Source organism: Rhinopithecus roxellana, chromosome 6, assembly GCF_007565055.1.
Source record: "Rhinopithecus roxellana isolate Shanxi Qingling chromosome 6, ASM756505v1, whole genome shotgun sequence".
In the NCBI taxonomy this organism is placed as follows: Eukaryota; Metazoa; Chordata; class Mammalia; order Primates; family Cercopithecidae; genus Rhinopithecus; species Rhinopithecus roxellana.
The window spans coordinates 45,841,864-45,862,369 of record NC_044554.1 but is presented as its reverse complement, the minus strand read 5'-3'; the positions used below and the strand labels follow the sequence as shown (position 1 = coordinate 45,862,369).

Here is a 20,506-nt window from a genome sequence, read left to right as displayed (position 1 = left end):
ACACCCCAAACTTTCTGTGGCTCACTCCATCTTTTGCCCCCTATGGAGCTTTGGTGATGTGGATCTGCCTTGGGGCAAGAAAGGGGAAGGGGAAGCCAGGCGCAGTGGCTCACGCCTGTAATGGCAGAACTTTGGGAGGCAGAGGCGTGTGGATCACCTGAGGTGAGGAGTACAAGACCAGGCTGACGAACATGTTGAAACCGTCTCTACTAAAAATATAAAAATTAGGCCAGGTGCGGTGGCTCACGCCTGTAATCCCAGCACTTTGGGAGGCTGAGGCGGACGGATCACAAGGTCAGGAGTTCGAGACCAGCCTGGCCAGCATGGTGAAACCCCCATCTCTACTAAAAATTAAAAAATTAGCCGGGCATGGTGGTGCACGCCTGTAGTCCCAGCTACTTGGGAGGCTGAGGCAGGAGAATCACTTGAACCCGGGAGGCGGAGGTTGCAGTGAGTCAAGATGGCACCATTGCACTCCAGCTGGGCAACAGAGTGAGACTCCTTCTCAAAAAAAAAAAAAAAAAAAAAATTAGCCAGGTATGGTGGCACACGTCTGTAATCCTAGCTACTCTGGATGCTAAGGCAGGAGAATCGCTTGAACCCGTAAGGCAGAGGTTTCAGTGAGCCGAGATCATGCCACTGCACTCCAGCCTGGGGGACAGAGCGAGACTCCATCTCAAAAATAAAAATAAAAATTAAAATCGGGGAGAAAGAACAAAATGAGTAGAGGGTGAAGGAGGAAAGCACTGTTGGGAGCCCAGCAAAGAGGGCGCTTGCATCAGGACAAAGACTCATCCCTTCTGGGAGATGCAGAAGTGGCATCTTGCTGCCCCCCACTTATCACATGTGCCCTTCAAACATGGCTGCTCTTCCACCTAAATCTGTAGTCTGATGTCTATGGGGAAAGTGGCCTTGAAGTCTTGAGGGGCAGTGAGACTGTAGGGGGGAACTGCTTGGCATCCAGCTTGTCCTTATACTGGAGCTCAGGGGTAGCCAAGCGCTCACACTCCTCTTGGTCCTGAGGGCTCAATCCACTCCGAAGTATATAGCCCAAAACCTTAGCTGACCCAAACTGGAAGGGGCGGAACCGGCGATCAGTGATGTATTTGGGGTCAGAAGCCTCACCCCCTGCCAGACAATGTTTGGCTAGGGCCTCTCGGCGAGCCCGGAGCTCGGCCACAGCTGTCTGCAGCCGGCGCTGGCCGTATTTCTCTATCCGTGCCCAGAGACTGCGGTTGAAGTGGACGTAGAGAGCCCAGTCCAGGTTGTTCCAGGCTCGGGCCCGTGCAGTCAGCTGCCGGTCCTCTGCAATCAGTCCACTATTGCTGACAGTGCTGAGGCCCTGCTTACGTCCAGCCTGGGCATTGTGCATGAAGCCCACCACGTCATCTAGACCCCAGCACAGGGCATCTGCCAGCAGAACCAATGACTCATCGAAGTACTCAGCCACCATGACCAGGTCAAAGACAGAGTCCAGCCAGGCCAGACCCCACTGGATGAAGGATGAAGACCCCAAATCGAAAGAGGCAGGGCTTGATATCTGGCTGTGATGATCAGCAACAGTGGAAACAGGATGGATGAGGGCATTGGGATTGAGGGTTTGGGCTCGAGGGCCAGCACCAGAAGGCAAGACCTGCACCTGCAGCTGTCGGGGGTCGGGGTCTCTGGGGGGATGAAGACTCCCTCTCTTGGCCCTCTTCTCTGGGGGAAAGGGCAGGCCAAAGTCAAACCATAGTAAGTTGCGAGCGTAGTGGTCCCCACGGGCTCCAGGCCTGTAGAAGGCTCGAGGATTGGCCAGGAAGGCAGCCAAGGATGGTGACTTGCGGAAGGCTGATGAGGTGGATTTATAATAGGAGAAGGCAGAGCGAGCCAGAGCCGCTGGGTCTCGGACAATGGAAAAAAAGAAGCTGTCAGAAGGCATGACCTGAAGTACCTGCAGAGGAGAGAAGACAGAAGAGAGAGAATTGGGCTGGGGAGAAGGTATGCATAAGTATGCACAAGCCATGTGTCCACTGACCCAGCCTCCTCAAACCTCTTTCTCCCAGCTCTGCTAGGAATCCCCAGCTTCCATCACTTGTTGCGTGGCAAGTTACTTAACATCTCTGAGACTCAATTTGCTTATCTGCAAAATGGGGATAATCATACTTTCCCAAGTGATTATGAAAGATACATGAAATAAAACATACAAAGAAACCTGGAGGATGGAGCCAGGCATGTTTTGTGTGCCTGTAGACCCAGCTACTCGGGAGGCTGAGGCAGGAGTATGGCTTCAGCATTGCTATGTTGCTGAGGCCAACCTGGACAACATAGTGAGACCCTGCCTCTACAAAAATAAAACTAAAAAAATTAGCAGGGCAATCAATGATAGACTGGATAAAGAAAATGTGGCACATATACACCACGGAATACTATGCAGCCATAAAAAAGAATGAGATAATGTCCTTTGCAGGTGCATGGATGAAGCTGGAAGCCATCATCATGCTCAGCAAACTAACCTACTCCAGCAAACTGACACAGGAACAGAAAACCAAACACCACGTGTTCTCACTCATAAGTAAGTGGGAGTTGAACAGTGAGAACACATGGACACAGGGAGGGGAACAACACAAACTGGGGCCTGTCGGGGTGGGAAGTAAGGGGAAGGAGAGCATTCAGATGAATACCTAATGCATGCAGGGCTTAAAACCTAGATGACAGGTTGATCAGTGCAGCAAACCACCTTGGCACATGTGTACCTATGTAACAAACCTACGTGTTCTGCACATATATCCCAGAACTTAAAGTAAAATAAAAATAAATTAGCAGGGTATCCTGGCACACACCTGTAGTACCAGCTACTTAAGAAGCTGAGGTAGTAGGATTGCTTGAGTCCAGGAGTTCAATACAAGCCTGAACAACACAGCAAGACTCTGCCTTGAAAGAAAGGGGCCGGGTGCAGTGAGTCACACCTGTAATCCCATCAGTTTGGGAGACTGAGGCAAGTGGATCACAAGGTCAGAAGTTCAAGACCAGCCTGGCCAAGATGGTGAAATCCCCGTCTCTACTAAAACTACAAAAAATTAGCTGGACGCAGTGGCAGGTGCCTGTAATCCCAGCTACTCGGGAGGCTGAGGTAGGAAAATCCCTTGAAGCTGGGTGGCAGAGGTTGCAGTGAGCCGAGATCGCGCCACTGCACTCCAGCCTGGGCAATAAAGTGAGACTCTGTCTCAAAAAAAAGAAAGAAAGAAAGAGAGCCAGAGCAAGAGGGGGAAGGAGAGAACGGAAGAGGAAGGGAGGGGAGGGGAGTAAAGGGAGGGGAAGGGGAGAGGAGGGGCTTGTCAGGGGGTCAGGGGCAAAGGAAGAGAGAGAGCATTAGGATGGATGCCTAATGCATGCAGGGCTTAAAATCTAGATGACGGGTTGATAGGTACAGCAAACCACCATGGCACATGTATACCTATGTAACAAACCTGCATATTCTGCACATGTATCCCAGAACTTAAAAATTAGCCAGGCACTAATTTTTAAGGGGAGGGGAGGGGAGGGAAAGGAAAGGAAAAAAAAAAGAAAAAGAAAAAAGAGAAAGAAGGGAGGGAGGGAAACCTGGAGGATAGGAAACTCCTGGAGAACATTAATTTCCTTGGGCATTTCTGTCTGCCTTGATCAGTAAAACCTCTAGAAACCAACCTTTGTACTCATTTCTCCAGCAAAAACCTGTTGAGTGCTTGGGAGGGGGCATCACTGGCAGCAAAGGAGCAACTATAATGCCATCTCAGGCATAGGCAGCAGGTGGGCAGGCCAGGCCCAGAATCACTGAGGGGTAAAGCACTTCAGGGACTCCTGGGCATCCCAGAGGGCAAAAGACACCCTGGGCCGGGGCACCGGGAAGCCACCGCTGCCTGGTAGGATGCTGCCCTGAGGGCTGGGACATGTGATTCCACCATTCTGCAAGAAGGAAGGTGGAAATCAGGCTGCACCACACCCTAACGTGGCTCTGCAGGCTGATGCAGGTCAGAACCTAGCTACTGGTCTCCTTAAAGGGTTTCTGCCTCCAAAAATGACTTCCATCATTGAATCTGACTTCTGTCATGGTGTCCCTCAATTGGCTCTGCAAATATGGCACACCTGAATAGCAGCCTGTGAATGCTCTTTTTTTTGGGGGGGGGGGCAGGAAATGAATATTTTTCAAATAAAACTTTTCAGTGTTTATTTTCTTCTTCTTCTTCTTCTTCTTCTTCTTCTTCTTCTTCTTCTTCTTATTATTATTATTATTATTATTATTATTATTTTGAGATGGAGTCTCGCTCTGTCGCCCAAGCTGGAGTGCACTGGCGCGATCTCAGCTCACTGCAAGCTCCACCTCCAGGGTTCACGCCATTCTCCTGCCTCAGCCTCCTGAGTAGCTGGGACTACAGGCGCCTGCCACCACGCCTGGCTAATTTTTTGTATTTTGTTTAGTAGAGACGGGGTTTCACTGTGTTAACCAGGATGGTCTTGATCTCCTGTTGTCGTGATCCACCCACCTCGGCCTCCCAAAGTTCTGGGATTACAGGCGTGAGCCACCACACTCGGCCTCTTATTATTATTTTTTAAGAGACAGTGTTTTCTTGCTCTGTCACCTAGGCAGCATATCATAGCTCACTGCAGCCTTGAAAACTCCTGGGCTCAAGGGATTCCCCAAACTCAGCCTCCTGAGTAGCTGGGACTACAGGCACACACCAACATACCCTGTTAATTCTTAATTTTTTTGTAGGGATGGGGTCTTGCTATGTTGCCCAGATTGGCCTCGAACTCATGGGCTCAAGTAATCCTCCCACCTTAGCATGCAAAAGCACTCGGATCACAGGCATGGGCCACCATGCCTGGCCCTGCAGGTCTCTTTGAAGGCAGAGGGGAAAGTGAAGAAAACAGTCTTTGGCATTTGCCTGGAATAAAATCTCACTCTGCCATTTACTAATTCTGTGACTTTGGGAGGGTTATCATTCCTCCATCTAGAAATCTGAGGAACTGGGTAACACTTACCTGGAAGAATGTGCAAGTGTCTGGAACATGGTAGATACTCAGTGAATGCTGGTGTCAATGAAGGCCATCATCCTAGCCTCTGGAGAAACCTACCTCAAAAGTCACTGTCATTGCCTCACTCCTGCCAGTGGCCTTTCGCTGCCCATTAGAGCACGCCCATGTCCTCAGCTAGTGTCTCCAGCTCCAGCTTCAACAAGGGTAACTTTGCAGCCCCTGCAGAACTTCCACCCCAGTACAGACGTTCTCCTTCTTATATGCACATACACACATGCACCCCACCATGTCCTTGCTGGTGTTTTGCTCCCTCTAAGAATGCCTCATGCTGTCCTTACCACAAGCCACATCCACCTTTTCCTTTAAAACCCCCCACTCTCGGCTGGGCACGGTGGCTCACACCTGGAATCCCAGCACTTTGGGAGGCCGAGGCGGGCAGATCATTTGAGGTCAGGAGTTTGAGACCAGCCTGGTCAACATGGCAAAACCCCATCCCTACTAAAAGTACAAAAATTAGCCAGGTGTGGTGGCGGGTGCCTGTAGTCCCAGCTACTTGGGAGGCACGAGAATTGCTTGAACCCGGGAGGCACAGGTTGCAGTGAGCTGAGGTGGCACTGCTGCACTCCAGCCCGGGGAAAAGAGCAAGACTCTGTCTCAAAATAAATAAATAAATAACATCAAAATTAAATAATAAAGTAAAATAAACCCCCCTCTCCAGAAAGCCTCACCTCTTTGGTGAATACTCTGCTCACCATTCCAGATACAAACGCACACACAAGCCTCGGAAAGAGCCTTGACTTTGGAGTGCATGGACCTGGGCTCAACTTCCAGCTCTGTCACTTTCATTTTCAATTTTATTTATGTATTTATCTTTCTTTCCTTTTTTTTTTTTTTTTCTTTTGTGAAACGGAGTCTCACTCTGTTGCCCAGGCTGGAGCTCAGTGGCACGATCTCAGCTCACTGCAACCTCTGCCTCCCAGGTTCAAGCAATTCTCCTGCTTCAGCCTCCCGAGTAGCTGGGATTACGGGCATGCACCACCACACCCGGCTAATTTTTGCATTTTTAATAGAGACGGGGGTTCACCATGTTGGCCAGGCTGGTCTCGAACTTGTGACCTTAGGTGATCTGCCCACCTTGGTCTACCAAAGTGCTGGGATTACAGGTGTGAGCCACCGTGCCCAGCCTATTTATCTTTCAAGACAGGGTCTTATTCTGCCACCAGGTTGGTGTACAGTGGCATGATCTTGGCTCACTGCAGCCTCAACTCCCTTGGCTCAAGTGATCCTCCCACTTCAGCCTCCTGAGTAGCTGGGACTTCAGGCATACACCACTGCCCTCAGCTATTTTTATTTATGTTTATATTTTTGTAGAGACGGAGTCTGCTATGTTGCCCAGGCTACTTTTGAAGTCCTGGACTCAAGTGATTCTCCTGCCTCAGTCTCCCAAAGTGTGAAGATCACAGGCGTGAGCCACCATGCCTGGCCTTAATCTTTATGTTTTTAGCAATAGGATCTTGCTTTGTCACCCAGGTTGGTGTGCAGTTGCACAATCATATCTCACTGCAGCCTCCAACTCCTGGGCTCAAGCAATCCTCCTGCTTCAGCTTCCTGAGTAGCTGAGACTACAGGCATGCATTACCACACCTGTCTGATGTTTTAATTTTTTTGTACAGGTGGGGTCTCGCTATATTGGGCAGGCTGGTCTCAAACTGCTGGGTTCAAGTGATTCTCCACCTCAGCCTCCTAAAGTGCTGGGATTATAAGCGTGAGCCACTGTGGCTACTGGGTGCCATTTTCTAACTGTGAAAGTCTCTTCACCTCCCTGAGACTCGAACTCCACATATGTGTAATGGAGACACTTAAAATGCCTTCCTGGCCAGGTGATGGGAAGATTAGTATTCAGCATTGGTAAATACTCAGTTTAGTTTCTTCCCTGTATGTTTCAATTACACATTGATTTTCTTCCTAGAGGAGCCCTCAGCTTCCTGTGTGTGTCTGAGTATGTGAATGTGTATGTTCTTCTCTCCCCCATTAGAATAGAAGTTCCTGGAGGTCAGGACTGGGCTTCCACCCAGCTATTCTTAGCTGACCTCAGGTGATCTGCCCACCTTGGTTTCCCAAAGTGCTGGGCTTAGCCCCGGGCTAAACATACAGCTGATCCTCAAAATGTGGCAGACATGGTGAGGAGGTTGAAGAAGACAAGTCAGAAGGCAGTGGGGGAGCTGGGGCCCTGGTGTGACAGTGGAAGGGAGGCTAAGAAAGGGAAGGGGCGTGTTGTCCTAGGTACTTGCGAGGCTGAGGTGGGAGGATTGTTTGAGGCCAGCCTGGGCAACATAGTGAGACCCCATCTCTACAAAAAATAAAAAAAATTAGCCAGGCGTGGTGGCGTGCACCTGTAGTTACAGCTAGTTGGGAGGCTGAGGTGAGAGGATTGCTTGAGCCCAGGAGTTTGAAGTTGCAGTGAGCTATAATTGCACCACTGCATTCTAGCCTAGATGACAGAGTGAGACCCTGTCTCTTTCTTTCTCTCTCTCTCTCTCACACACACACACACACACAGAGGCTGGGCAAGCTCACTCCTGTAATCCCAGCCCTTTGGGAGGCCAAGGTGAGCAGATGGCTTGAGCCCAGGAGTATTTATTTATTTATTTATTTAAGCTCAGGAACTTGAGATCAGTCTGGGCAACATAGCAAGACCCCGTCTCTACAAAAAAATTAAAAAGTAGCCATGTGTAGTGGCACATGCCTTATCCCTAGCTACTCAGGAGGCTGAGGTGGGAGGATCCCTTGAGCCTGGGAAGTCAAGAGCTATGATTGTGCCCCGGCACTACAGCCTGGGCAACAGAGCAAGACCCTGTCTTCCAAGAAATAAAAAAAAAGAAGGGTAGGGGGCACCTGGAGGGAGAGTTGGGGGCTCAGAGTTGGCAGGGCACTGATGCCAGGGAAATACATTGGTGAAAGTGAGAGACTGTAGTAAGCGCCAGAGAGAGAAGGGAGAGAGGAGGACTTGGGCTCCCAGAAACTTCGGGGGAAGGGACACCTGTAGAGAGGATGACAGGGATCCCCACTTTTGTGGCCCCCGTGTCCAACTTTAGGGTGAGATGATGCCTGGGGAGCCCTCAAGTCTGGGCCCCCTCCCTTGGTGGTATCAGCCTGAGCCCATCTCTTGCTGGTCCCTCCCACCCCTGCGACACTCCTTACCTCTTTCAGGTTGAACCTCATGTGGTGACAGAGGATGTGGAAGGGGATCTGGGTGCCTCCAGTCTGGGGTTGGTAGCCTTTTACCCTTGAGGCCTGGAAGAGCCTTGGGTAGCCAAACTGGTAGCGGGCAGGGAGGGCGAAGCGCAGCCCGTGCCTGTCCCCATAGCGGTGAAGCAGGCTCAGCACAGAGCTGCTCCCAGATTTATGCGTCTTCAGGAACACCAGTCGCTGCCGGGGTGCGCAGGACGGAAGGGCTGGTCGTAGAGATGGAGCCGAGGGCTGTCGGAGCTGTGGCCCTGGTAGCCTGGGAAGAGATGTAGGGGGAGTGTCCTGTCCCTCAGCAGCAAATGGGTGGAAGGGACAGAGGGCATGGAGGCTTCTGAGTCCCTAAGAGTCACCAGCCCCAGGCAGGATGGGGAAGAGCAAGTGTGGGGCATCTAGAAGGAGTTGGGGCAAAGTGGGAACTTACCTCCTCTGGAAGGGCCCTCCCAAGAGCTGGAGTGCAAAGCCAATGGTCATGAAGACTCCCAGAGCCACCCCCAGGCTCCGAGGTCCCCAGAGCCGCAGCGTCCTGGCAGGAGACAGAGGGCCCATGTGGCACAGGGAAGGGTGAGATGAGAGAGGGATGGAGCCAGGACCAGGAACAGGGGCAGAGACAGCTGGAGAAAGCCGTGCAGCCGCGGAAGGCGCCGGTTGCAGATCGGGGGGTCATTCCCCAGGCCTGTTTGCAGTCTTGGTTGAGTCTGCCCCCTGAGTTAGCAGATTTTTGCCTCTTGTCAGCGTCTAGGAGGGAAATGAGGGGGAAGAAGAGAAGTCTAAGGAGAGAGGCAGAGTGAGCCTTCTCCTGGTTCAGGGAAGGGGAGTGGCCGGGAATGCGGTCTACACCCAGACTCTCCTAGGTGGCCCCACAACTACTTCCTCTGCTCTATCACTTTCTTATCTCCAATTCCCCCAGCTCCCCACCTACAGTTGTTCCTGAGCCTCAAGGACTTAGAAGGGAAGGAGAGAAAAAGCCCCAGCTCATGAATGAAACAGCCAGCAAGAGAGAGATCAGACCAATCAGCTCATTAAGACAGTCGGGTCAGACCATGGTCGGGACCCTGGCTTCCTCCTGAGCCCCTCTGGCTGTCACAGATGGGGATGAAGAGCCCTATCCCAGGGCCAGGAAGGGAAGCCATATGGTGGGAATGAGGATCAGACAGGACACAGGTGGATGAACCCAGGCAGGAGGAAGGGAGGTTGGACTTCCAGGAGTGGCATTGCAATGGGCAAGAGCCACTGTGTTCTAAATTCCCGCACCTCTTTTTCCTCTGTCTCAGCACGGGGCAGACCCCCATGTGCGACAGGGGCTGGGGGAGACGTGTAGCTACTTGTGAAGCCCAGATCCCCGGACTTAACCCACCATGCCACTTTCCAACCTTATCAGTGCACCCAGAGGAGACTGAAAGGGTGGGGCTGGAGAGGGAGACAGAGAGAGAGAGAGAGAGAGACAGACAGACAGACAGACACAGAGAGACAGAGAGACTATAACACAAAGATATGGAGAATGGCACAAATACTAACTGTAGAATTCCTTCTCAAGCCTGAGCTTCCTAATCAACCAGGAGTCCAGCCCCGCCCCTTCAGATTACAACTCACGATCAAGGACCACAGCCCCCTCCAACAAGCCCCGACAGCTCCCTGCTCCGATGAGCCAGGGGTAACCCCAGGCAGAGAGAAGCCACACTTTTACTCCAGGAGACCCGCCCCCTCTGGCATCACTCCCCAATTCCCTCCCCAGTCACAGCCCCTGGGGTCCAGCTGCGTCTCCCCTACCCAGAGCCCTTCATTTCCTTCCATCCATCTCTCCCTTCCCATGATTGGAGATCCCAGCCCTCTGTCCTCTCCAGCTTTGGTGACTGCCCAGTCAGTTGCCCCTGCCGGGGTCGCATGAACCCCTCACGTCTCCTCCCATAAATTAGAAGGTCCTTCTACTGGTCCTATCTTTGGTTTCACTTCCCACTCACCAGGCCACAAGGGGAGCAGCAAGGGAAATCGGGCCGGGCCCTCCCGCCCTCCCCAGCCACCGCCCGACTCTTGGCTCAGCTCAACTTTCCCCAAGAACTTTCTCAGCGCCCAGGCTCCTCCCTCCTCCCTTTGTCCCGCCAGCCCCAGCAGCTGCTGTAGCTTTGACTGCAGTTCTAGGTCTCTCCCCCACTGCATCTTCCCCTCTCCGGCAGGGCACCCAGACTCCCCTTGGAAGACACCACTTCCACCCCCTTTTCACACTTGGGAATCAATCCTACCATTTTCTCTTGGCTTGCCGCAGAACAAAAGATTCATTCAGGCGGCAGAAAGAAAGAAGGAAGGAGAAAGTGATATTTGAAAGCAGACATTGTCAAAGACGTGGCAAGGTAGCCAGAGACTGATGCTCAGAGAACAAGGCCTCCCATCCTGAAGGCAGGGGACAGTGGTGTGGTCACCTTAATAATGCCTCGTGGCCGGGCGTGGTGGCTCACGCCTGTAATCCCAGCACTTTGGAAGGCCGAGGCTGGCGGATTGCTTGAGGTCAGGAGTTCGAGATCAGCCTGGCCAACATGGTGAAACCCCATCTCTACTAAAAATACAAAAATTAGCTGGGTGTGGTGGCAGGCGCCTGTAATCCCAGCTACTCAGGAGGCTAAGGCAGGAGAATCATTTGAACTGGGGAGGCGGAGGGAGGTTGCAGTGAACCAAGATCGCACCATTGCACTCCACCCTCGCAACAACAGTGAGACTCCGTCTCAAAAAAAAAAAAAAAAAAAAAAAAAAAAAAAAAAGCCTCATGTTCAAACTCATGTTCAAAGAGCATTTTGCAGGTGACAAGGTGCTTTTTCACACAGATTCTATTTGGTCCCCACAATTCTCCCTGTTGTACAAACGAAGATGCTTAGAGGCCCAGAGGGTGGGAGATCAGGGTTTATTCCCTAGACCCGCCTCCTGGGGGAGAGGTGCCAAGGGAGGTGAAAAGCTGGCAGAAAATGAGCCAGTCAGAGAGGCTCTAAGACCTCTGCTGGGAGCCAGGGCTCAGACACTGACGGTGACAGCACAGAAGCCACACATGGGGTCCAATACATTACCATTTATTTACAGAATAAACACAGACTCAAACACTGAAACATGGAGTTTGTGAAGGATGTGGGTGGCAGAGGTCACGAGATGAGCACCCCCCCACGTTGTCTTTTTTAAATTTTGGTTTAAGAAATTGATACTGAAAAAACTCAACAGAACCCAAGCCCATGAAGCCTCACATCCTACTCAAGCACCCCCAGTCCCCTGCCCCACACCCTGTCAGCATCCAGCTTTGTCCATTTCTGAGACCAGATGCCCCCACCCCTCCGACTTCCAACTTCCTTCAAACCCCTTCCCCAGCTGCAACTCTAAACTCCTCACTTTCTCTGTTGGAGCTGATCACCAGCCCCAGCCTTAGAGGGCTGGAGATTATACCCTCTAAGGAAACCACACTGCCTCCTAAATAAATACCCCAGGCCCCCCTCCCATTACCAAATGAAAAAATAAATATTGTGAACACCCACCCACCTCTGATGAAAATCTCCTGGATTTGGGGCCCCAGCCATTCACCTGCAAAGTCCCTTCTCTACCTTCTCTGCAGCCCCCTTCGACTCCTCCCCAGGCCCAGCTGAGGGGGGAGTAGGGGAAAGGGCCATGAACCCTTCTGATGCTAGGGCACCCCTCCCCTGTTATCGAGGTCCAAGCAGGGCCAGGGACGAGACAGAGAGAATGAGGATGGTTTGGGTGTGAAAACCAATAGATGCCCCCCCACTCCTGCTCCGGCCCCGGTTGTAGCGAGCACTGCCACCTCCTCCTTTGCCCCCAGAACCATCCCTTCTAGGAGGGTATGGAGGCCGAGGAGGCCGGGCTGGGGGAGCCCCAGCCCCAGCCATCCAGTCATCTGCATACTGCTGTCCCCCTCCAGAGCCACTGGCATCCTCATCTGCAAGGAAGAAGAGGGACAGAGACAGGATGGGAGGGAGAGGCAGAGGGAGACAGAGGGAGAAAAAGAAATTGAGATAAAAACAGAAAGAGAGAGGCAGGAGAGAGGGAGAGGGAGACACGGGTGGATGCCGGGTTGGGTAAAGGAGAAAGACCATGAGTGACAGGAAGGCAGGGAGAGAGGGAAAGAGAGAGATCCGACAGCAGACATAGCGGGGAGAGATCATGATGGAAGACAATGAGACAGAGAGAAAAAAGACAGGCAGACGGGGAGACAGGATAACAAGAAAAAACAGAAAAATCAGAAGTACACAGAAGCAGAGAGCAGCCAGGAAGAGGGGTGGGGGAAGAGTGACAGAGACAGAGACAGACAGAAGAAAACATGAGTGTCTGTGCCTTGCCTCTCTGTCTGGCAAATTCCACTCTGGGGAGCCAGCCCAATGTCACCCACCACCCTGGCTTCCCAGCCTCCCCCAAGTTGCCCCCTCCCCCATTTCCCACTGCCCTTTGCCCATTATAAGGGTCTTCCCACTGTTCTGTAAGAATGTTTTCGTGTCTCCCCTACTGCCCCGAAAGGATAGAGATCCCCTCATTGATCTGTTACCCCCAGTCTTTGAAGTCAACTCTCAGTAAATACTCATTGAATGAATTAATGAATGAATGAATGCTAAGAGCAGAAGCACGGGCGGGAACTACCAGGAGAGGAGAGAGGCTTAAGGGCAGTGGGCGGGGCTCAGGCTCAGGAATGCCGGGGTCTCACCCGCGTCCTGCCCGTCCAGGTCGTGTCCCAGTGCGGCTGCCTTCATCCTGGCCGTGGCCGCCCGGAGCTGTAGCCGACGCCGCCGTGTCGGGACATCGGGGCCTGAGGTGTCCACCTTGAGCTCGGGGTTGTTGACCTGCTCGGCCAGGGAGCCCCCGACCACTGGCGGCAAGTACCTGCGAGCAGAGCAGCCCCGAAGCTCTCGTTCGCGCGCGCGGCCCCGCCCCTCCCGGCTGCGGCCCCGCCCCCTGCTGCCCCACCACGCCCCCGAGGCTCACCTGCCCCACCCGGCTCCGGTCCAGCAGAGCGCCACCTCCAGCGAGGCGTCCGCTGCCATGCGAGAGTCTCCGCACACAGTCAGGGACTGCCGGGCCCAGAAGCCCCGCATCCGGGCCAGACGCTCGTGGAGCTCCCACACCTGGGCAGGAGAGAAGGGGCGGGGCGAGCTGGAGCGCAACCCCCATCCCCATCCCCGACCCCGCCCCTCCCGCCCCCAACTCCTTGGTCACCCCACACACCAGCCGGTGCAGGTTGGTGCCCGCGGCCGTCGTGGGCCGCTCCTCCTCGGTCACCATCGACCACAGCCGGCCCACCTCTTCTCGGGGTGGCGGGGCTCGACGGTTGCGGGTCCGCACAGGGTGCGGGGGGCCGCACTCCTGAAACACCTGCGGCACAGGGAAGAGACCTCACACAGTCACCGTGGGGGGAAACCACACTGCGTCCTCACTCTGACCCCAGAGTCTCTTCTCAGATCCCCTATACTGTCTCCCTGACACCCACACTGTCCCCGCCCCGGGCCTCACCTCCACCCTTCTCTCCCCTGTACCTGGGCGGACACCTTCGCACTGTTTTCCTGCAGGTACATCAAACCCTCCGAGATCTTCACCCCAATGGACTTAGCCACCAGCTCAAAGGAAAAGGGGCCCTGAAGCTTATCAGCCAGGATCAGGAGACCATCTTAAGGGAGGCAGAGAAAGAGAAAGGATGGGATGAGTGGTGATACTGAACTAGGAACAAAAATCCTCACTCGGGCTTTAGAGAAGCAGCAGAGTTTTTCAGGGAAACTCACATGAGCTCCCTCTCATGTTTTCCCCCAATTTGGCTTTAGAGCCCCTCTCCAGTTCACCCCCAGCCTTACTCGGGACCCTCCTCCATTCCAGACTTTTTTAAAATTTAAATTTAAATTTTAGGATTTTCGGAATTTTTTTTTTTTTTTTTGAGACTGAGTCTCCCTCTGTCGCCCAGGCTCGATGGAGTGCATTGGCGTGATCTCGGGTCATGCAACCTGGGCCTCTGGGTTCAAGCAATTCTTCTGCATCAGCCTACAGGCGCCCGCCACCATGCCCGGCTAATTTTTGTATTTTTTTTTTTTTTTCTTTTCAGTAGAGACAGAATTTTACCCTATTGGCCAGGCTGGTCTCGAACTCCTGACCTTGTCCTTGTGATCCGCCTGCCTCGGTCTCCCAAAGTGCTAGGATTATAGGCGTGAGCCACCGTGCCTGGCCAATTTAAGGATTTTTTTAAAAGACAGGGTCTTACTCTCTCGCCCAGGCTAGAGTATAGGGGCACCCTCATAGCTTACTGCAGCCTCTAACTCCTGGGATCAAGGGAGCCTCCTGCCTCAGCCTCTGGAGTAACTGGGACAACAGGCATGTGTGCCACCATGCCTAATAAGTTCTTTTTTTCTTTTTTTTGGTAGAGATGGGGTCTAGTTACATTGCCCAGGCTGGCTTCCAACTCCTGGCCTCAAGTGATCCTCCTGCCTCAGCCTTAGGAGTAACTGGGACTACAGGCGTGGGCGCTACCACACCTGGCTAATTTCCTTCTTTCTTTCTTTCTTTTTGTAGAGATGACGTCTAGCTATGTTGCCCCGGCTGGGTTCCAACTCCTGGCCTCAAGTGATCCTCCTGCCTCTCAGTCTCTCAAAGTGCTGTAATTACAGGTGTGAGCCACCATGCCTGGCTCCAGGCTTTCTTGAATCCCCTCACCCAAATAGTTGCCCCAGTCAGGCTCCAGTCCCCTGCTGCTGAGACAGCCACGAACCACGTTGAGGCAGAAGCCCTGGCAGGGCATAAGTGAGGGGACTCCTCGGCAAAGGGGACAGCCAATGAGACGCATCAGAGCCTGGCTGCAGCCTTCAGACACCGGCACCTGGGGGCAGAGAGTGGGGCTATGTCCTCCACAAACATTGTGGCTGCTCTCAACCCGGCTTGGTGCCAGGCACAGACAGAAATCACATACCCCACCCCACGCCTAGGGCTGGTGACCCCATGTGGCAGCAGGTGAGATTGTCACAGATCTGAGGAGGGAGGTTCCAGGTTGCTGACACTGATTCGTGGGAGGGGTGGAACTAGAGAGGCAGTTAGGGGTGGAAGGAAGATTCAAGGACAAGAGTGAGCCCATCACAGCTGGGGAGGGAGGAGGTGGTCAGGAGGCAGAAGGTGAGGCTGGGAGGTCAGGTAGAGGATGGGCAGTGACAGAGGCCAAGCCAGGCATCTGGCCTTCAGCAGCAGGGAAGTGGAGTCACTGAGGGTTCCTGGGGGGTTGGGCAGGGGCAGTATCCAATCTGACTGCTATGGAGATGAGCAGTCCCTTGGGGACTGAGGGGGTTAAGGGTCCACAGAGGGGAGGAAGGGGTCAGAGATCATGGATCGTGGACCAGTGGAGGTTTCACTCCAGCTCCCTCCTTCCTAATTCATCCTGGGACACCAGGGCCTGGAGGCAGACAGAGCCCCGGGTCTGGAGGCAGACATAGCCCCAGGCCTCTCCTGCCGGCTGGTGGCTAATTCTTCCTCGTGGGGTCTCTCTCACTTCCGCCTCTCCCTCCCTGGCCCCTGCCCACTCTAACCTTAAGCGCTTCGCTGACCACATTTCTTCCAGTCTCCAGGCCCTGCACAAAGGCTCGGGCAGCCACCAGCGTCCGGGTTATCTGGGAGAAGGCAAAGAAGATGAGAAAAACCACAAGGGTGTTATGGGTCAGTCAAGGCTGGAGCCAAGAGACTGCATCAAGAGCAGTGAGGGTTGGGTTTGTGGGGTTCTCTCAAAGTGGGTCGAGTGTTGGGTGGTAGAGAGGCAGGTTCAAGAGCCCCACAGGAATTATAGTCTTAAAGAAAACCAAAGGAAGGCTTGGGAAGAGATGGAGGGATTATGTTGTACAGGGCTTAGAGATAGAGAAATTGTATATCGGAACTAACACTGAACTTGAAGCCAGAAGACCTGGATGTGAGCCACGGTTCTGCCATCTACTGGCTGGAAAGCTTAACCTCTGGGAGCCTCAGTTTTCTCATCTGTAAAATAAGGGCATGACTCTCTACCTTGTGATTTGCTTTCTCGGAAACCGATTTGCTTTCCAGGAAACTGATTTGCCTTCTAGGAAACCGATTTGCTTTCTAGGCTCACCAGGGCGAGTATTAAAGGACCAGCGAGTAGGCAGGGCTAGGAGCAAAACTGCAAGTTTATTTTTTGGTCAGCCAGCTTTGTGGGGGAGGGGTGAGGTCCGTTGGTCTCTGGCAGGGGAGGCTGGGGGAGTCACCCGGTGGAGCTCTTGGGTGGAGTTCCTGCAGTACTGACAGGAGTGGAGGCTGAGGAAGTGCGCACCGCGCGTCCACCGGGAGCAGCTTTTATGTCCTGGGCTTGGGAGTGGGAGGGCAGTGGGCGGGACATAGGCGGGTCGGGGCCGGGCGGTAGGCGTGGCTAGGCGGGTTCCGGTTTTTCTCCGTCGGAGGTCGGGTTGCGCCTGTGCAGTCGACCTGTGTCTTTCCCGGGCGCGGGAAAGTTGACGGTGAAGAACCCGGAACTGCGCCATCTTGCCTCCGTTCGTCAAACACCTTGCAGGGTGATGATGACAACTAAATGTGATACTATAAAAGAAAATGCCTTTTGCATATTGAATACATAATTCCTGTTTAGTTGAACCAGAGGAAGTCAAGGTGTTAGGATTAGGGAGGGGTTGGCACAAAGGTGGCTGGAGGTTAAGGGTAGGTGAGTGTTTGTGTGAAACTAAGGCACAGAATGGGAGGTGGCAGGGGTGGGAGCATCTGCTTCAAGAAGACCAAGGGGCACTGGGTCCAGCAGTGGTAAGTAAAGCTCAGGATAGGGATCACCAGGTCAGAAATGGCTTCAATGCAGGATGGGAGGATCACCAGGTCAGAGGTGACTGGAACACACCAGTTTGGAGATGAGTGGTGCACAGTTCAGGGGTCACTAGGTCAGAAGTTGTTGAAGCTCAGGCCTCAGGATCCCTCACCTGCAGGCGGAGGCGGCGGGGTGAGTCCCCGAAGGGCTGCAGAGAGCCATCGGTAGATGAGGCCAAGCGTGAGAGGCAGAGCAGGTAGTCAGGGGGGAAGCTGTACTGTGGGTGCAGCAGCGGGAACACTCTCTCCAGGAGCTGTGCCCAGAAATCCGCCAGGGTGTCATCCAACCCCTCACCAGATTCCCCATAGAAGTCTCGCAGCCGAGAGAAGAGGCCATTGAATATGAGAGCGTGCTGGGCATACAGGCGGCCGTAGGAGTGGGAGAAGAGATGGGTCAGAGAGCGCTGGGCTACCGAGAGCATCTCCAGAAAAAACTCTGCAGCAAATGCAGGGAACAGGTGGAAGGTGGGTGAGGCCAGAGAAGGGGAGAAAAGTGAACAGGCAGAGGCAGGAGGGGATGGGAGAGAAGAGAAAAGACAAGTGAATCAGAAACTGAGTAACTCTCAGAGATGGGGCAGACAGGGAATGAGGGAGGGCAGGGCCCTGGAGATAGAGTCTGGGGGTTGGGCAGGCTAAACCAGGGCTGGGAGGGGATGGAATCTTCAGAGACGGAGTAAGGAGTAGAGACAGGAGGCTTGCTGGGGTCCTAAGCGCTGAGAGGAGCTATGAAGCTGAGTTTGGGGACCCCAGGTCCTCACCATCAAATTTTCTGTGCCTGGCAGCCAGTGTGTGAACCAGAAAGGAGCCGCTGTCCTCCACCAGGCTTCGGAAGGTGGCCTCAGTCTCCCTGATCAGCCTCTGCTCTGTCTCACTGGAACAGCAGGTGTACTCCTGGGGACAGACCCGGAGGTGCTCACCTGGACAGAGGAGATGTGAAGGAATGGTGGGAAGTGATATCCTAAAATTCCTTCCATTTTCCGCCTCTCTCTGGGGACGATGCCTTCTCTTCTACCTGCCTGGTCTCTTTTCTATTGTCTGCACCCTCTTCCCCACCTGACCCTATTCCCCACCTTATTGTCTCCTCACCCATCCCAAGTTCACTCCCATTAGCCACGGGATCATCTATTTAACAGCTGCCCTGAGAGCCAAGTCAGTGGTCAGAGTGTCCTCGGGTGACCCTCCCCAACGTCCACACCCCGGACCTCGAGGGACTTGGAGGACAGCTTCTAGGGGATGAAGAAAGGGGCTTGGAAGGGTGGGGTTACTGGGTGAGCAATAAAGTATTCTCATAGAAGGGGCTAACAGAAACAGGGAGAACATGGCTGTGAAGAAAGAAACACATAGGGGGGTGTTAATTACGAGGAGGGGATTCCTGGGGTGGGGATGGAGTAAGAGCGCTATTCTGTGCATAGCAGGGTTATTGTGATCCCGGTAAGGAAGTTACAGGAGGAGAACAGACACTACTGTGGGATGAAAAGATTAGTATAACTGGTCACTCTGAAAGGGAAGAGAGTTATTGTGAGATGAGGAGGCCCCGCCCCCGCCCCCACCCCCAATTCTCTAGTCTTCCTCTTTCTCCTCACCTGAGATCAGGGCGGGAGGGATTAGGTTTAAGCTATGTTTGTGATCCCGGTAAGGAAGTTACAGGAGGAGAACAGACACTACTGTGGGATGAAAAGATTAGTATAACGGTCACTCTGAAAGGGAAGAGAGTTATTGTGAGATGAGGAGGCCCCGCCCCCGCCCCCACCCCCAATTCTCTAGTCTTCCTTTCTCCTCACCTGAGATCAGGGCGGGAGGGATTAGGTTTAAGCTATATCCCCGGGCCCCCAGCACCTGCCGGGTCTCTGCACAACTCCGGGTGACCTTTGCCTCGCTCCCGGGTCCGGGACCAGGACCGGGACACAGAGGCAGCAGCAGAAGCAGGAGAGGTCGCAGCACGAACATAGCTGCAGCCACCCCAGGACGGCAAAGTGGGTCCTAAGGAGGAAAGAAGAGCCTCCCAAACTCGGGAATCCGGTACTCGGCCGCGGGACCGCTCCGCGGGTCAGAGAAAGAGCGCTATACCCGAAAACTGAATACCGAGCACGATAGCTGGACCAGGCGGCATCTGCCGAGACAATGGGAGCGGGGAGCCGGACAGGGGGCGGGGTCCGAGGCGGGGCCCCGCCAATAATGGCTCGGAGCCGGCTTCAGGGGCGGGGGCAAGGAAGAAATTAAGCCAATGTAGCGCAGAAGCTCCGCAGGGGGGCGGGAACCGGCCGGCACTGAGGAGGTTGGTAAAATAGGGGCGTGGTCTCCCTCGGGGGCGTGGCGATCCTGTTCAAAAGGCGGGGCCTGGGTGGAATCCAGCCTATGGCAATTGAGAAGCCAGATTAAAGGGGTTACTACGAGTCTGGTCCGAAACCCGTCCAATGGAGGGGGAGATTGAGGGTTGCGGGGGTGGGGCCTGGGTGGGGGCGGGGCTAAAGCGGACCGCACGCGTGCCCAAGCCCACGTGACAGGGCAGCACGCCTGAGAGTTTGAGGCCACACGAGGCTGTGGAGCGGCGTAACTCAAACGTGGCGCGCACCAGCTCGCACACTCCCAAGCCTCGCGATAGCTACTGGCCCTGGGCGAGCCGTTGGGATTGCGCTTGCGCACAGCGTGTTTTGTGCCTTCCCGCGCTTTTCTGAACTCTTTCGCCACCGGAAGGGCAGCGGCGGGCGCCTGTGCGGAAGGTGGGGTGGCGAGAGACACCTGAGGGACCTGAGGTGGGGGGCCTTCCCTGAACCCTGCTTCGCCAGAAGTCACTCTTCCAGGCTCTGACAGTGAGGTTTCTCCTTGACACAAGAACACACCGTCTCGCGACCCTCCCGGCCCTGATACTAGGAGCCTTCCTGGGCCGTGCCCCCAATGGCCTCTGCCACACAGCCCGAGAATCCTCTCCCCAGGCTTCCAGAGACTGAGAGTCCACTCTCCTAAGCGCTTGGAAGGCTCCTCATCCCGAAGCCGGTTACCCCAGGGGCAGTCGTAGATATTTTTTTTTTTTTTTTTTTTTTTTTTTTTTGAGAAGGAGTCTCGCTCTGTCACCCAGGCTGGAGTGCAGTGGCCGGATTTCAGCTCACTGCAAGCTCCGCCTCCCGGGTTTACGCCATTCTCCTGCCTCAGCCTCCCGAGTAGCTGGGACTACAGGCGCCCGCCAGGTCGCCCGGCTAGTTTTTTGTATTTTTTAGTAGAGACGGGGTTTCACCGTATTAGCCAGGATGGTCTCGACCTCCTGACGTCGTGATCCGCCCGTCTCGGCCTCCCAAAGTGCTGGGATTACAGGCTTGAGCCACCGCGCCCGGCCAGTCGTAGATATTTTTACCTTCTGGAAAAATGGGAAATGCGCGCCTGCCTTTACTCCTTTTGCTTTTCCAGCTCTACTCTCATGGCGCTTCCACCCCCAAATCCTTAAGAGCCT

The 20,506-nt window shown here is 54.0% G+C and overlaps 2 protein-coding genes across 3 annotated transcripts; both read right to left on the bottom strand.

The window, feature by feature from the left end:
- Window positions 1–522: 522 nt before the first annotated feature.
- Window positions 523–13,064, bottom strand: GAL3ST4 (galactose-3-O-sulfotransferase 4). Of its 2 annotated transcripts, none has more exons than XM_030932162.1 (4): window positions 12,929–13,064; window positions 8,666–8,979; window positions 8,197–8,500; window positions 523–1,933 (listed from the first exon to the last, which is right to left on the bottom strand). In XM_030932162.1, the coding sequence occupies exons 2-4, from the start codon at window positions 8,788–8,790 to the stop codon at window positions 896–898; spliced, it is 1,467 nt and encodes a 488-aa protein (XP_030788022.1). In that variant the 5' UTR covers window positions 8,791–8,979; window positions 12,929–13,064; the 3' UTR covers window positions 523–895. The 2 variants fall into 2 exon arrangements, with proteins under 2 accessions (XP_030788022.1, XP_030788023.1); XM_030932163.1 differs by lacking the exon at window positions 12,929–13,064 and adding an exon at window positions 10,203–10,782.
- On the bottom strand, window positions 11,282–19,295 carry GPC2 (glypican 2). Its single transcript, XM_010377696.2, has 10 exons — window positions 18,843–19,295; window positions 17,820–17,978; window positions 17,175–17,497; window positions 15,777–15,857; window positions 14,917–15,079; window positions 13,755–13,885; window positions 13,447–13,593; window positions 13,207–13,346; window positions 12,929–13,104; window positions 11,282–12,169 (listed from the first exon to the last, which is right to left on the bottom strand). Exons 1-10 carry the CDS (start codon window positions 19,006–19,008, stop codon window positions 11,916–11,918), a joined length of 1,740 nt encoding a protein of 579 aa, XP_010375998.1. The 5' UTR covers window positions 19,009–19,295; the 3' UTR covers window positions 11,282–11,915.
- Between the last annotated feature and the right edge of the window lie 1,211 nt (window positions 19,296–20,506).

What these genes read in the sequence shown, in the direction of transcription:
- GPC2 (XM_010377696.2), bottom strand. Translation starts at nt 19,008, where the DNA reads ATGTTCGTGCTGCGACCTCTCCTGCTTCTGCTGCTGCCTCTGTGTCCC. An exon ending in CCCTCCCGCCCTGATCTCAG is followed by an intron (nt 17,979 to 18,842) that starts GTGAGGAGAAAG and finishes TCCTCTGTCCAG; the next exon opens with GTGAGCACCTCCGGGTCTGT. An exon ending in GCACCAACCTGCACCGGCTG is followed by an intron (nt 13,347 to 13,446) that starts GTGTGTGGGGTG and finishes TCTCCTGCCCAG; the next exon opens with GTGTGGGAGCTCCACGAGCG.
- GAL3ST4 (XM_030932162.1), bottom strand. Translation starts at nt 8,790, where the DNA reads ATGGGCCCTCTGTCTCCTGCCAGGACGCTGCGGCTCTGGGGACCTCGG. An exon ending in GGAGGGCCCTTCCAGAGGAG is followed by an intron (nt 8,501 to 8,665) that starts GTAAGTTCCCAC and finishes ATCTCTTCCCAG; the next exon opens with GCTACCAGGGCCACAGCTCC. An exon ending in TGAGGTTCAACCTGAAAGAG is followed by an intron (nt 1,934 to 8,196) that starts GTAAGGAGTGTC and finishes TCTCCTCTGCAG; the next exon opens with GTACTTCAGGTCATGCCTTC.